This window comes from Oncorhynchus nerka, linkage group LG9a, assembly GCF_034236695.1.
Source record: "Oncorhynchus nerka isolate Pitt River linkage group LG9a, Oner_Uvic_2.0, whole genome shotgun sequence".
NCBI classification, from domain to species: Eukaryota; Metazoa; Chordata; class Actinopteri; order Salmoniformes; family Salmonidae; genus Oncorhynchus; species Oncorhynchus nerka.
Genome location: NC_088404.1, coordinates 3208632 through 3223627, shown reverse-complemented (window position 1 = coordinate 3223627; position 14996 = coordinate 3208632). Strand labels below are relative to the sequence as shown.

The 14996-nt window shown below is 44.1% G+C and overlaps 1 protein-coding gene across 2 annotated transcripts in view; it reads left to right on the top strand.

Annotated features, from left to right (window-relative positions):
• Positions 1–14996, top strand: part of LOC115127050 (mitochondrial glutamate carrier 1-like) — a 124712-nt gene that overhangs the window by 56600 nt on the left and 53116 nt on the right. For both annotated transcript variants that reach the window (XM_065022199.1, XM_065022198.1), the window contains exon 2: positions 10011–10480. In XM_065022199.1, coding sequence (XP_064878271.1) covers positions 10461–10480 — 20 coding nt within the window. In that variant the 5' untranslated portion in view covers positions 10011–10460. The remainder of the gene's footprint in view (positions 1–10010; positions 10481–14996) is intronic.

The following is a 14996-nucleotide window of genomic DNA, read 5'->3' as shown; positions in this document are numbered from 1 at the left end:
GCTAGTAGCATGTTAGAAACAGACGATGTTAATATGTATATTGCATTAAGCTAGCTAGTAGCATGCTAGAAACAGACAATGTTAATATATATTGCATTAAGCTAGCTAGTAGCATGCTAAAAACAGACGATGTTAATATATATTGCATTAAGCTAGCTAGTAGCATGCTAGAAACAGACGATGTTAATATATATTGCATTAAGCTAGCTAGTTGCATGCTAGAAACAGACGATGTTAATATATATTGCATTAAGCTAGCTAGTAGCATGCTAGAAACAGACGATGTTAATATATATTGCATTAAGCTAGCTAGTAGTATGCTAGAAACAGACAATGTTAATATATATTGCATTAAGCTAGCTAGTAGCATGCTAGAAACAGATGATGTTAATATATATTGCATTAAGCTAGCTAGTAGCATGCTAGAAACAGACGATGTTAATATATATTGCATTAAGCTAGCTAGTAGCATGCTAGAAACAGACGATGTTAATATATATTGCATTAACCTAGCTAGTAGCATGCTAGAAACAGACGATGTTAATATATATTGCATTAAGCTAGCTAGTAGCATGCTAGAAACAGACGATGTTAATATATATTGCATTAAGCTAGCTAGTAGCATGCTAGAAACAGACGATGTTAATATATATTGCATTAAGCTAGCTAGTAGCATGCTAGAAACAGACGATGTTAATATATATTGCATTAACCTAGCTAGTAGCATGCTAGAAACAGACGATGTTAATATATATTGCATTAAGCTAGCTAGTAGCATGCTAGAAACAGACGATGTTAATATATATTGCATTAAGCTAGCTAGTAGCATGCTAGAAACAGACAATGTTAATATATATTGCATTAAGCTAGCTAGTAGCATGCTAGAAACAGACGATGTTAATATATATTGCATTAAGCTAGCTAGTAGCATGCTAGAAACAGACGATGTTAATATATATTGCATTAAGCTAGCTAGTAGCATGCTAGAAACAGACAATGTTAATATATATTGCATTAAGCTAGCTAGTAGCATGCTAGAAACAGACAATGTTAATATATATTGCATTAAGCTAGCTAGTAGCATGCTAGAAACAGACATTGTTAATATATATTGCATTAAGCTAGCTAGTAGCATGCTAGAAACAGACGATGTTAATATATATTGCATTAAGCTAGCTAGTAGCATGCTAGAAACAGACGATGTTAATTTATATTGCATTAAGCTAGCTAGTAGCATGCTAGAAACAGACGATGTTAATATATATTGCATTAAGCTAGCTAGTAGCATGCTAGAAACAGACAATGTTAATATATATTGCATTAAGCTAGCTAGTAGCATGCTAGAAACAGACGATGTTAATATATATTGCATTAAGCTAGCTAGTAGCATGCTAGAAACAGACGATGTTAATATATATTGCATTAAGCTAGCTAGTAGCATGCTAGAAACAGACGATGTTAATATATATTGCATTAAGCTAGCTAGTAGCATGCTAGAAACAGACGGTGTTAATATATATTGCATTAAGCTAGCTAGTAGCATGCTAGAAACAGACGATGTTAATATATATTGCATTAAGCTAGCTAGTAGCATGCTAGAAACAAACGATGTTAATATATATATTGCATTAAGCTAGCTAGTAGCATGCTAGAAACAGACGATGTTAATATATATTGCATTAAGCTAGCTAGTAGCATGCTAGAAACAGACGATGTTAATATATATTGCATTAAGCTAGCTAGTAGCATGCTAGAAACAGACAATGTTAATATATATTGCATTAAGCTAGCTAGTAGCATGCTAGAAACAGACGATGTTAATATATATTGCATTAAGCTAGCTAGTAGCATGCTAGAAACAAACAATGTTAATATATATTGCATTAAGCTAGCTAGTAGCATGCTAGAAACAGACGATGTTAATATATATTGCATTAAGCTAGCTAGTAGCATGCTAGAAACAGACGGTGTTAATATATATTGCATTAAGCTAGCTAGTAGCATGCTAGAAACAGACGGTGTTAATATATATTGCATTAAGCTAGCTAGTAGCATGCTAGAAACAGACGGTGTTAATATATATTGCATTAAACTAGCTGCAGTAGGTTACACTGCTACTGTCATAGTTCTATGGCACAGCTACATTTCAGTGGCCACTAGCCATGATTGAGACAATGCTACTAACACGTAGTCTAATGTTTGAGCACAACGCTACAGCGCCAGTTACTGCTACTGGCGTAGTTGGTACGGAATCCAGATGGATCCTAAGTGAGTCGGTCACAGTGAGGTGTGAGCAGCTCTGGAGAGAGAGAGCACACTGTCAGTTTGAAGGGATTGGAAGGGATGATGATTCCTAGGGGGATTAGAGTGGTCCGTGCCAACCTGTCGCCTGCGTTCTACTAGTACTATATAATCATTAAACCCTGAATCGGCAACACTATATAATCATTTTATTTCAATAAACCCTTGTAATTGATATTGGTTCAGAGGATTTGCAAAGTAAACTGCCAAGAGAGAGAGGACAGAGGCCTGAGAAGATAAGTGTGTGAGAGAGAGAGAGGACAGAGGCCTGAGAAGAGAAGTGTGTGAGAGAGAGAGAGGACAGAGGCCTGGGAAGAGAAGTGTGAGAGAGAAAGAAAGAGAGAGAGAGAGAGAGAGAGAAAGAAAGAAAGAAGAGTGGACAGAGGCCTGTCAGAGAGAGAGAAAGAAGAGAGGACGAGGCCTCTCAGAGAGAGGGAGAAAGAGGAGAGGTAGTCTGGACTGTGAAGCCACAGGGAACAGAAGAGAGGTCAGGTGAGGTGAGAGGGAAGCGAGAGGAGGAGAGGAGAGGTGAGGAGAGGTGAGAAGGAGGGGAGGAGAGGAGAGGTGAGGTGAGGTGAGAGGTAGGAGAGGAGAAGAGAGGAGGGGTGAGGTGAGAGGGAAGCGAGAGGAGGAGAGGAGAGGTGAGGAGAGGTGAGGGGAGATGAGAAGGAGGGGAGGAGAGGAGAGGAGAAGAGAGGAGAGGTGAGAAGGAGGGGAGGAGAGGAGAAGAGAGGAGAGGTGAGACAGGAAGTGGAGAGGAGAGGGAAGAGAAGAGAAGAGAGGAGAATTATGGTGAGAGGGAGGAGAAGAGAGGTGATGTGAGACAGGAAGTGAAGAGGAGAGGGCGTAGGTCCTCCATTGGGACTCGTCAGTGAGATAGTGACCTCATCTGACCCCTACACTACAGCCCACCACACACACACACACAAACAAGCACAGTGTACAGCACAGCCAGGGCCCTGGGTCCCCATCCAAACCAAATGCAACACACTGCCATGGAGCACAGCTGCATTCTGTGTCCACTGCTCCAGCTGTATTCATTCTAGGCCTGGTACTCACAAGATAAATATCCATGCTGTTCCATCTCTACTGTATAGGCCTAATTGTATACTGAGGATCTGTTTTTCAAGTAAAAAGATAAGTCAGAAAAAGTCTGAGTGGAAAAGAAAGAATGTTCTGTGTTGGAGAGTCACGACTGAAGAGGAAAAGGGTGGGGGGTGGGGGGTGGGAGGGAGGGAGGGCGACGGAGGGTGGGGAAGGAGAGGAAGGGAGGGAGAAAGCGAGAAGGAGGGTGGGAGGGAGGGAGGGAGGGAGCAGGGGAGGAAGAGAGAGAGAGAGGGGGAGGGAGAGAGAAGGAGGGAGGGATAAGGGCTGGGCGAGAGAGACGTTGTGATTGGTTGTGGAAAGGGGGTGGAGAGCGTGTAGGGGGAAATGGGAAGCAGATGTCCACATCAGGGCTGTTTCTGCTCTGCTGTGTACCACACATCAGGGCTGTTTCTGCTCTGCTGTGTACCACACATCAGGGCTGTTTCTGCTCTGCTGTGTACCACACATCAGGGCTGTTTCTGCTCTGCTGTGTACCACCCATCAGGGCTGTTTCTGCTCTGCTGTGTACCACCCATCAGGGCTGTTTCTGCTCTGCTGTGTACCACCCATCAGGGCTGTTTCTGCTCTGCTGTGTACCACCCATCAGGACTGTTTCTGCTCTGCTGTGTACCACACATCAGGGCTGTTTCTGCTCTGCTGTGTACCACCCATCAGGGCTGTTTCTGCTCTGCTGTGTACCACCCATCAGGGCTGTTTCTGCTCTGCTGTGTACCACACATCAGGGCTGTTTCTGCTCTGCTGTGTACCACCCATCAGGGCTGTTTCTGCTCTGCTGTGTACCACACATCAGGGCTGTTTCTGCTCTGCTGTGTACCACACATCAGGGGCTTCCGAGTGGCGCAGCATTCTAAGACACTACGTCTCAGTCCTAGTCACCGGTTCGGATCCTGGCTGTATCAAATCCGGCCGTCATTGTAAATAAGAATGTGTTCTTTAACTGACTGGTTACATAAAGGGTACATAAATCAAAATGTAGCGCCTTTCTCTAAGTTTTACCACCAGTCTGATTATAAAAGCTTTATGTGGATGCTTTTTCTTTGTGCTTCACCAATTCAATACAGAACATAATGTAGACCGACGCAAACCAAGCAACGCTATAGGGCAACACCAAGCAACACCAGGCAAAGCCAGGCAACACCAAGCAACGCTATAGAGCAACGCCAAGCAACACCAAGCAACACCAAGCAACGTCAAGCAACGTCAAGCAACACCAAGCAACGCCAAGCAACGCCAGGCAACGCCAAGCAACACCAAGCAACGCCAGGCAACGCCAAGCAACGCCAGGCAACGCCAGGCAACGCCAAGCAACACCAAGCAACGCCAAGCAACGCCAGGCAACGCCAAGCAACACCAAGCAACGCCAAGCAACGCCAGGCAACGCCAAGCAACACCAAGCAACGCCAAGCAACGCCAAGCAACACCAAGCAACGCCAGGCAACGCCAAGCAACACCAAGCAACGCCAGGCAACGCCAAGCAACGCCAGGCAACGCCAGGCAACGCCAAGCAACGCCAGGCAACGCCAAGCAACGCCAGGCAACGCCAGGCAACGCCAAGCAACGCCAGGCAACGCCAAGCAACGCCAGGCAACGCCAAGCAACACCAAGCAACGCCAAGCAACACCAAGCAACACCAAGCAACGCCAGGCAACACCAGGCAACACCAGGCAACACCAAGCAACGCCAAGCAACACCAAGCAACACCAAGCAACACCAAGCAACGCCAAGCAACACCAAGCAACACCAAGCAACGCCAGGCAACGCCAGGCAACACCAGGCAACACCAGGCAACACCAAGCAACACCAGGCAACGCCAGGCAACACCAGGCAACACCAGGCAACACCAGGCAACACCAGGCAACGCCAGGCAACGCCAGGCAACGCCAGGCAACACCAGGCAACACCAAGCAACACCAGGCAACACCAGGCAACACCAAGCAACACCAGGCAACGTCAAGCAACACCAGGCAACGCCAGGCAACACCAAGCAACACCAGGCAACACCAAGCAACGCCAGGCAACGCCAGGCAACACCAGGCAACGCCAGGCAACACCAGGCAACACCAGGCAACACCAAGCAACACCAGGCAACGCCAGGCAACACCAGGCAACACCAGGCAACACCAGGCAACACCAGGCAACGCCAGGCAACGCCAGGCAACACCAGGCAACACCAAGCAACACCAGGCAACACCAGGCAACACCAAGCAACACCAGGCAACGTCAAGCAACACCAGGCAACGCCAGGCAACACCAAGCAACACCAGGCAACACCAAGCAACGCCAGGCAACACCAGGCAACACCAAGCAACACCAGGCAACACCAAGCAACACCAGGCAACACCAAGCAACGCCAGGCAACACCAGGCAACACCAAGCAACACCAGGCAACACCAAGCAACACCAGGCAACACCAAGCAACGCCAGGCAACACCAGGCAACACCAAGCAACACCAGGCAACACCAGGCAACACCAAGCAACACCAGGCAACGTCAAGCAACACCAGGCAACGCCAGGCAACACCAAGCAACACCAGGCAACGCCAGGCAACGCCAGGCAACGTACATGCAAACAGATATATTCTGCTATAGGGCAACGCCAGGCAACGTACATGCAAACAGATATATTCTGCTATAGGGCAACGCCAGGCAACGTACATGCAACACCAAGCAACACCAAGCAACACCAAGCAACACCAGGCAACACCAAGCAACACCAAGCAACACCAAGCAACACCAAGCAACACCAGGCAACACCAAGCAACACCAAGCAACACCAAGCAACACCAAGCAACACCAGGCAACGCCAGGCAACGTACATGCAAACAGATATATTCTGCTATAGGGCAACGCCAGGCAACGTACATGCAAACAGATATATTCTGCTATAGGGCAACGCCAGGCAACGTACATGCAAACAGATATATTCTGCTATAGGGCAACGCCAGGCAACGTACATGCAAACAGATATATTCTGCTATAGGGCAACGCCAGGCAACGTACATGCAAACAGATATATTCTGCTATAGGGCAACACCAGGCAACGTACATGCAAACAGATATATTCTGCTATAGGGCAACGCCAGGCAACGTACATGCAAACAGATATATTCTGCTATAGGGCAACACCAGGCAACGCCAGGCAACGTCAGGCAACGCCAGGCAACGCCAGGCAACGCCAGGCAACACCAGGCAACGCCAGGCAACGCCAGGCAACGTACATGCAAACAGATATATTCTGCTATAGGGCAACGCCAGGCAACGTACATGCAAACAGATATATTCTGCTATAGGGCAACGCCAGGCAACGTACATGCAACACCAAGCAACACCAAGCAACACCAAGCAACACCAGGCAACACCAAGCAACACCAAGCAACACCAAGCAACACCAAGCAACACCAAGCAACACCAAGCAACACCAGGCAACACCAAGCAACACCAAGCAACACCAAGCAACACCAAGCAACACCAGGCAACGCCAGGCAACGTACATGCAAACAGATATATTCTGCTATAGGGCAACGCCAGGCAACGTACATGCAAACAGATATATTCTGCTATAGGGCAACGCCAGGCAACATACATGCAAACAGATATATTCTGCTATAGGGAAACGCCAGGCAACGTACATGCAAACAGATATATTCTGCTATAGGGCAACGCCAGGCAACGTACATGCAAACAGATATATTCTGCTATAGGGCAACACCAGGCAACGTACATGCAAACAGATATATTCTGCTATAGGGCAACACCAGGCAACGTACATGCAAACAGATATATTCTGCTATAGGGCAACACCAGGCAACGTACATGCAAACAGATATATTCTGCTATAGGGCAACGCCAGGCAACGTACATGCAAACAGATATATTCTGCTATAGGGCAACGCCAGGCAACGTACATGCAAACAGATATATTCTGCTATAGGGCAACACCAGGCAACGTACATGCAAACAGATATATTCTGCTATAGGGCAACACCAGGCAACGTACATGCAAACAGATATATTCTGCTATAGGGCAACACCAGGCAACGTACATGCAAACAGATATATTCTGCTATAGGGCAACGCCAGGCAACGTACATGCAAACAGATATATTCTGCTATAGGGCAACACCAGGCAACGTACATGCAAACAGATATATTCTGCTATAGGGCAACACCAGGCAACGTACATGCAAACAGATATATTCTGCTATAGGGCAACACCAGGCAACGTACATGCAAACAGATATATTCTGCTATAGGGCAACACCAGGCAACGTACATGCAAACAGATATATTCTGCTATAGGGCAACACCAGGCAACGTACATGCAAACAGATATATTCTGCTATAGGGCAACACCAGGCAACGTACATGCAAACAGATATATTCTGCTATAGGGCAACGCCAGGCAACGTACATGCAAACAGATATATTCTGCTATAGGGCAACACCAGGCAACGTACATGCAAACAGATATATTCTGCTATAGGGCAACACCAGGCAACGTACATGCAAACAGATATATTCTGCTATAGGGCAACACCAGGCAACGTACATGCAAACAGATATATTCTGCTATAGGGCAACACCAGGCAACGTACATGCAAACAGATATATTCTGCTATAGGGCAACACCAGGCAACGTACATGCAAACAGATATATTCTGCTATAGGGCAACACCAGGCAACGTACATGCAAACAGATATATTCTGCTATAGGGCAACGCCAGGCAACGTACATGCAAACAGATATATTCTGCTATAGGGCAACGCCAGGCAACGTACATGCAAACAGATATATTCTGCTATAGGGCAACACCAGGCAACGTACATGCAAACAGATATATTCTGCTATAGGGCAACGCCAGGCAACGTACATGCAAACAGATATATTCTGCTATAGGGCAACACCAGGCAACGTACATGCAAACAGATATATTCTGCTATAGGGCAACGCCAGGCAACGTACATGCAAACAGATATATTCTGCTATAGGGCAACACCAGGCAACGTACATGCAAACAGATATATTCTGCTATAGGGCAACACCAGGCAACGTACATGCAAACAGATATATTCTGCTATAGGGCAACACCAGGCAACGTACATGCAAACAGATATATTCTGCTATAGGGCAACACCAGGCAACGTACATGCAAACAGATATATTCTGCTATAGGGCAACGCCAGGCAACGTACATGCAAACAGATATATTCTGCTATAGGGCAACGCCAGGCAACGTACATGCAAACAGATATATTCTGCTATAGGGCAACGCCAGGCAACGTACATGCAAACAGATATATTCTGCTATAGGGCAACACCAGGCAACGTACATGCAAACAGATATATTCTGCTATAGGGCAACACCAGGCAACGTACATGCAAACAGATATATTCTGCTATAGGGCAACGCCAGGCAACGTACATGCAAACAGATATATTCTGCTATAGGGCAACGCCAGGCAACGTACATGCAAACAGATATATTCTGCTATAGGGCAACGCCAGGCAACGTACATGCAAACAGATATATTCTGCTATAGGGCAACGCCAGGCAACGTACATGCAAACAGATATATTCTGCTATAGGGCAACACCAGGCAACGTACATGCAAACAGATATATTCTGCTATAGGGCAACACCAGGCAACGTACATGCAAACAGATATATTCTGCTATAGGGCAACACCAGGCAACGTACATGCAAACAGATATATTCTGCTATAGGGCAACACCAGGCAACGTACATGCAAACAGATATATTCTGCTATAGGGCAACGCCAGGCAACGTACATGCAAACAGATATATTCTGCTATAGGGCAACACCAGGCAACGTACATGCAAACAGATATATTCTGCTATAGGGCAACACCAGGCAACGTACATGCAAACAGATATATTCTGCTATAGGGCAACACCAGTGTAATGTCAGTATTCTGATGGCCACACATCATTAAAACCTCTTATTAAGGATCGGATCCCTTTTTTTAACTCAGTTTTTAACTCAGGCCCTGAAGGAGGGATATGCATATTCTTGGTACCATTTGAAAGGAAACACTTTGAAGTTTGTGGAAATGTGAAATGAATGTAGGAGAATATAACACAATGGATCTGGTAAAAGATAATACAAGCAAAAAAAGATGTGTGTTCTATGATTTTATATGTTCCATCAACTTTGAAATGCAAGAGAAAGGCCATAATATCATATTGGAGTTTAGGCGCAATTTAGATTTTGGCCACTAAGTGGCAGTAGTGTGCGGGCAAAGTTTCTTATTGATCCAGTGAAGCATTGCAATATATAAGCCTTTGGTGTGAGGATACTGCTAACTGAATGGGTATAGCAGGCCACTTTGACAATGTAGGACAAGTCTTAGGAAACAATGTTGTATGGTGACTGTGTGTGTGTGTGTGTGTGTGTGTGTGTGTGTGTGTGTGTGTGTGTGTGTGTGTGTGTGTGTGTGTGTGTGTGTGTGTGTGTGTGTGCTATAACTCCCTCTCCAGCCTCATCAAGCCCCGAGTTGTTGACGTATTTCAGGGCAACAACTCCTTTGTCCCGAGCGTTGATGTTGTTAGCTAACAGCTTCTATCTTTCACCTGTTTCAGATATCCCTCCCTATCGAACCTCAACTTCTACTGACCAGCCGGCCCTTCAGAGACCAGTTATCCCTCCCTATCGGACCTCAACTTCTACTGACCAGCCGGCCCTTCAGAGACCAGTTATCCCTCCCTATCGGACCTCAACTTCTACTGACCAGCCGGCCCTTCAGAGACCAGTTATCCCTCCCTATCGGACCTCAACTTCTTGCGCGTCAGAGGCCAGCTGACAGACAAGACAACTGACTGATCGAAAATAATAATAATAATAATAACGTTTGGATTCAAAGTTTTAAAGACACAGAAACTAAGGAAGAGCTAACCAAGCAAACAGACTGCATTATAGACTAAAGACAGAAACACACAACAACAATCAATATCAACAGCAGCAGATGGACTGACTGGCACATCAGACAGACACATATCAACTCTCTGACGACCAGCCGGCGCCTCACATAAATGGCTGACAAGCAGATCAGGTGAGCTAATGGCTACAAAGACTACACTGTGAAATAGAACACTATTCCCTATGTAGTACACTACTTTAGACCAGAGCCCTATAGAACCCTATTCCCTATATAGTGCACTACTTTAGACCAGAGTCCTGTAGAACCCTATTCCCTATATAGTGTACTACTTTAGACCAGAGCCCTATAGAACCCTATATAGTGCACTACTTTAGACCAGAGCCCTATAGAACCCTATTCCCTATATAGTGCACTACTTTAGACCAGAGCCCTATATAACCCAATTCCCTATATAGTGCACTACTTTAGACCAGAGCCCTATAGAACCCTATTCCCTATATAGTGCACTACTTTAGACCAGAGCCCTATAGAACCCAATTCCCTATATAGTACACTACTTTAGACCAGAGCCCTATAGAACCCTATTCCCTATATAGTGTACTACTTTAGACCAGAGCCCTATAGAACCCTATTCCCTATATAGTACACTACTTTAGACCAGAGCCCTATAGAACCCTATTCCCTATATAGTACACTACTGTTGTCCGGGGCCCTCATTGGGCACTATACTATGTAGGGAATAGAGTGCCATCCAGCCTAAACTGTGTTTGCACTTCAGTTTAGAAAACAGAAGTGAAAGTTGTTGAGTACTGCATTATATTCATGTTCATCTTTCTTCAACAAACAACGCCTTGCCCCGCCCACCTTAGGATCTGTCTTTTCAGCCATCTATTTCCTGTGTTTAAGAGGTGTTTTTCAGCCATCTATTTCCTGTTTGAGAGGTGTTTTTCAGTATTTCCTGTGTTTAAGAGGTGTTTTTCAGTATTTCCTGTTTGAGAGGTGTTTTTCAGCCATCTATTTCCTGTGTTTAAGAGGTGTTTTTCAGCCATCTATTTCCTGTGTTTGAGAGGTGTTTTTCAGCCATCTATTTCCTGTGTTTAAGAGGTGTTTTTCAGCCATCTATTTCCTGTGTTTGAGAGGTGTTTTTCAGCCATCTATTTCCTGTGTTTAAGGGGTGTTTTTCAGCCATCTATTTCCTGTGTTTGAGAGGTGTTTTTCAGCCATCTATTTCCTGTGTTTGAGAGGTGTTTTCAGCCATCTATTTCCTGTGTTTAAGAGGTGTTTTTCAGCCATCGATTTCCTGTGTTTGAGAGGTGTTTTTCAGCCATCTATTTCCTGTGTTTAAGAGGTGTTTTTCAGCCATCTATTTCCTGTGTTTAAGAGGTGTTTTTCAGCCATCTATTTCCTGTGTTTGAGAGGTGTTTTTCAGTATTTCCTGTGTTTAAGAGGTGCTTAATCTTCTTGTCACTTAAATGTCGCTTTATTGGTTTGTTTTTAATTGTACTCCTGGGACTCTTTCATCCTCTTTCTTGTGCCTGTCGTTTTGTCCCGTTAACGTTACGACTGCAGAAATGTTTGTAATGACCTTTCAAACACACCCCGGTCTGAAATGGGCTCAAAAGCAGTACGTTGTCTTTCCGTTGCATCTATCAGAACACCAAAGCTTCGTCTGGGATTTATCGTCTCCACATTTACAAGAAAAAGAAGAAAGAGACCTTTATTTTGATGGGTGGAATTGAAAAAGGTTATAATTTAATACAGTTGAAATGTTTACAAATGAGATGCGCTGAAATGAAAGGGAAAGTACAACCTAGTCAGTTGTAAAGTACAACCTAGTCAGTTGTAAAGTACAGCCTAGTCAGTTGTAAAGTACAACCTAGTCAGTTGTAAAGTACAACCTAGTCAGTTGTAAAGTACAACCTAGTCAGTTGTAAAGGGAAAGTATAACCTAGTCAGTTGTAAAGTACAACCTAGTCAGTTGTACAGGGAAAGTATAACCTAGTCAGTTGTAAAGTACAACCTAGTCAGTTGTAAAGTACAACCTAGTCAGTTGTAAAGTACAACCTAGTCAGTTGTAAAGTACAACCTAGTCAGTTGTAAAGGGAAAGTACAACCTAGTCAGTTGTAAAGTACAACCTAGTCAGTTGTAAAGTACAACCTAGTCAGTTGTAAAGTACAACCTAGTCAGTTGGAAAGGGAAAGTAAAACCTAGTCAGTTGTAAAGGGAAAGTAAAACCTAGTCAGTTGTAAAGGGAAAGTACAACCTAGTCAGTTGTAAAGTACAACCTAGTCAGTTGTAAAGTACAACCTAGTCAGTTGTAAAGGGAAAGTACAACCTAGTCAGTTGTAAAGTACAACCTAGTCAGTTGTAAAGTACAACCTAGTCAGTTGTAAAGGGAAAGTACAACCTAGTCAGTTTTAAAGGGAAAGTACAACCTAGTCAGTTGTAAAGTACAACCTAGTCAGTTCTAAAGTACAACCTAGTCAGTTGTAAAGTACAACCTAGTCAGTTGTAAAGGGAAAGTATAACCTAGTCAGTTGTAAAGGGAAAGTACAACCTAGTCAGTTGTAAAGTACAACCTAGTCAGTTGTAAAGGGAAAGTATAACCTAGTCAGTTTAAAGTACAACCTAGTCAGTTGTAAAGGGAAAGTATAACCTAGTCAGTTGTAAAGTACAACCTAGTCAGTTGTAAAGTACAACATAGTCAGTTGTAAAGGGAAAGTACAACCTAGTCAGTTGTAAAGTACAACCTAGTCAGTTGTAAAGTACAACCTAGTCAGTTGTAAAGGGAAAGTACAACCTAGTCAGTTGTAAAGTACAACCTAGTCAGTTGTAAAGTACAACCTAGTCAGTTGTAAAGTACAACCTAGTCAGTTGTAAAGGGAAAGTATAACCTAGTCAGTTGTAAAGGGAAAGTACAACCTAGTCAGTTGTAAAGTACAACCTAGTCAGTTGTAAAGTACAACCTAGTCAGTTGTAAAGTACAACCTAGTCAGTTGTAAAGGGAAAGTATAACCTAGTCAGTTGAAAGTACAACCTAGTCAGTTGTAAAGTACAACCTAGTCAGTTGTAAAGGGAAAGTACAATCTAGTCAGTTGTAAAGTACAACCTAGTCAGTTGTAAAGGGAAAGTACAACCTAGTCAGTTGTAAAGTACAACCTAGTCAGTTGTAAAGTACAACCTAGTCAGTTGTAAAGTACAACCTAGTCAGTTGTAAAGTACAACCTAGTCAGTTGTAAAGGGAAACTACAACCTAGTCAGTTGTAAAGTACAACCTAGTCAGTTGTAAAGGGAAAGTACAACCTAGTCAGTTGTACAACTGACTGCCTTCAACTGAAATGTGTCTTCCGTATTTAACCCAACTCCTCTGAATCAGAGAGGTGGGGGGGGGGGGTCTGCCTTAATCGACACGCCCAGGGAACAGTGTTAACTGCCTTGCTCAGGGTCCGAAAGAGAGCTTCTTACCTTGTCAGCTCGGGGATGCGATCCAGCAACCTTTCGGAAAGCAATTTATGAAAATGAACACTCATATTATAGTGATATTATGTCTGATCTCACAAACAATGTCAAGTCTGTTTAGAGGTGTAATCTTACATTTTTTATCTGAGGGTAATCCTGCTAGTGATATACTTGTTGAATTATGCAACAGAATGTGACAACACCAGTAATTAATGAGTCCGTCTAGACAGCCAGGTGAGTGCAGGTGGGCCTAGCATGTTTTGGGTCGTTGCAGCCCTCTTCCACCCATTTATGTTAATCTATTTGCATATATTTTATTTATTTTTATTTATTTCACCTTTATTTAACCAGGTAGGCAAGTTGAGAACAAGTTCTCATTTACAATTGCGACCTGGCCAAGATAAAGCAAAGCAGTTCGACAGATACAACGACACAGAGTTACACATGGAGTAAAACAAACATACAGTCAATAATACAGTATAAACAAGTCTATATACGATGTGAGCAAATGAGGTGAGAATGGAGGTAAAGGCAAAAAGGCCATGGTGGTGAAGTAAATACAATATAGCAAGTAAAACACTGGAATGGTAGTTTTGCAATGGAAGAATGTGCAAAGTAGAAATAAAAATAATGGGGTGCAAAGGAGCAAAATAAATAAATAAATTAAATACAGTTGGGAAAGAGGTAGTTGTTTGGGCTAAATTATAGGTGGGCTATGTACAGGTGCAGTAATCTGTAAGATGCTCTGACAGTTGGTGCTTAAAGCTAGTGAGGGAGATAAGTGTTTCCAGTTTCAGAGAGTTTTGTAGTTCGTTCCAGTCATTGGCAGCAGAGAACTGGAAGGAGAGGCGGCCAAAGAAGAATTGGTTTTGGGGGTGACTAGAGAGATATACCTGCTGGAGCGTGTGCTACAGGTGGGAGATGCTATGGTGACCAGCGAGCTGAGATAAGGGGGGACTTTACCTAGCAGGGTCTTGTAGATGACATGGAGCCAGTGGGTTTGGCGACGAGTATGAAGCGAGGGCCAGTCAACGAGAGCGTACAGGTCGCAATGGTGGGTAGTATATGGGGCTTTGGTGACAAAACGGATTGCACTGTGATAGACTGCATCCAATTTGTTGAGTATGGTATTGGAGGCTATTTTGTAAATGACATCGCCAAAGTCGAGGATTGGTAGGATGGTCAGTTTTACAAGGGTATGTTTGGCAGCATGAGTGAAGGATGCTT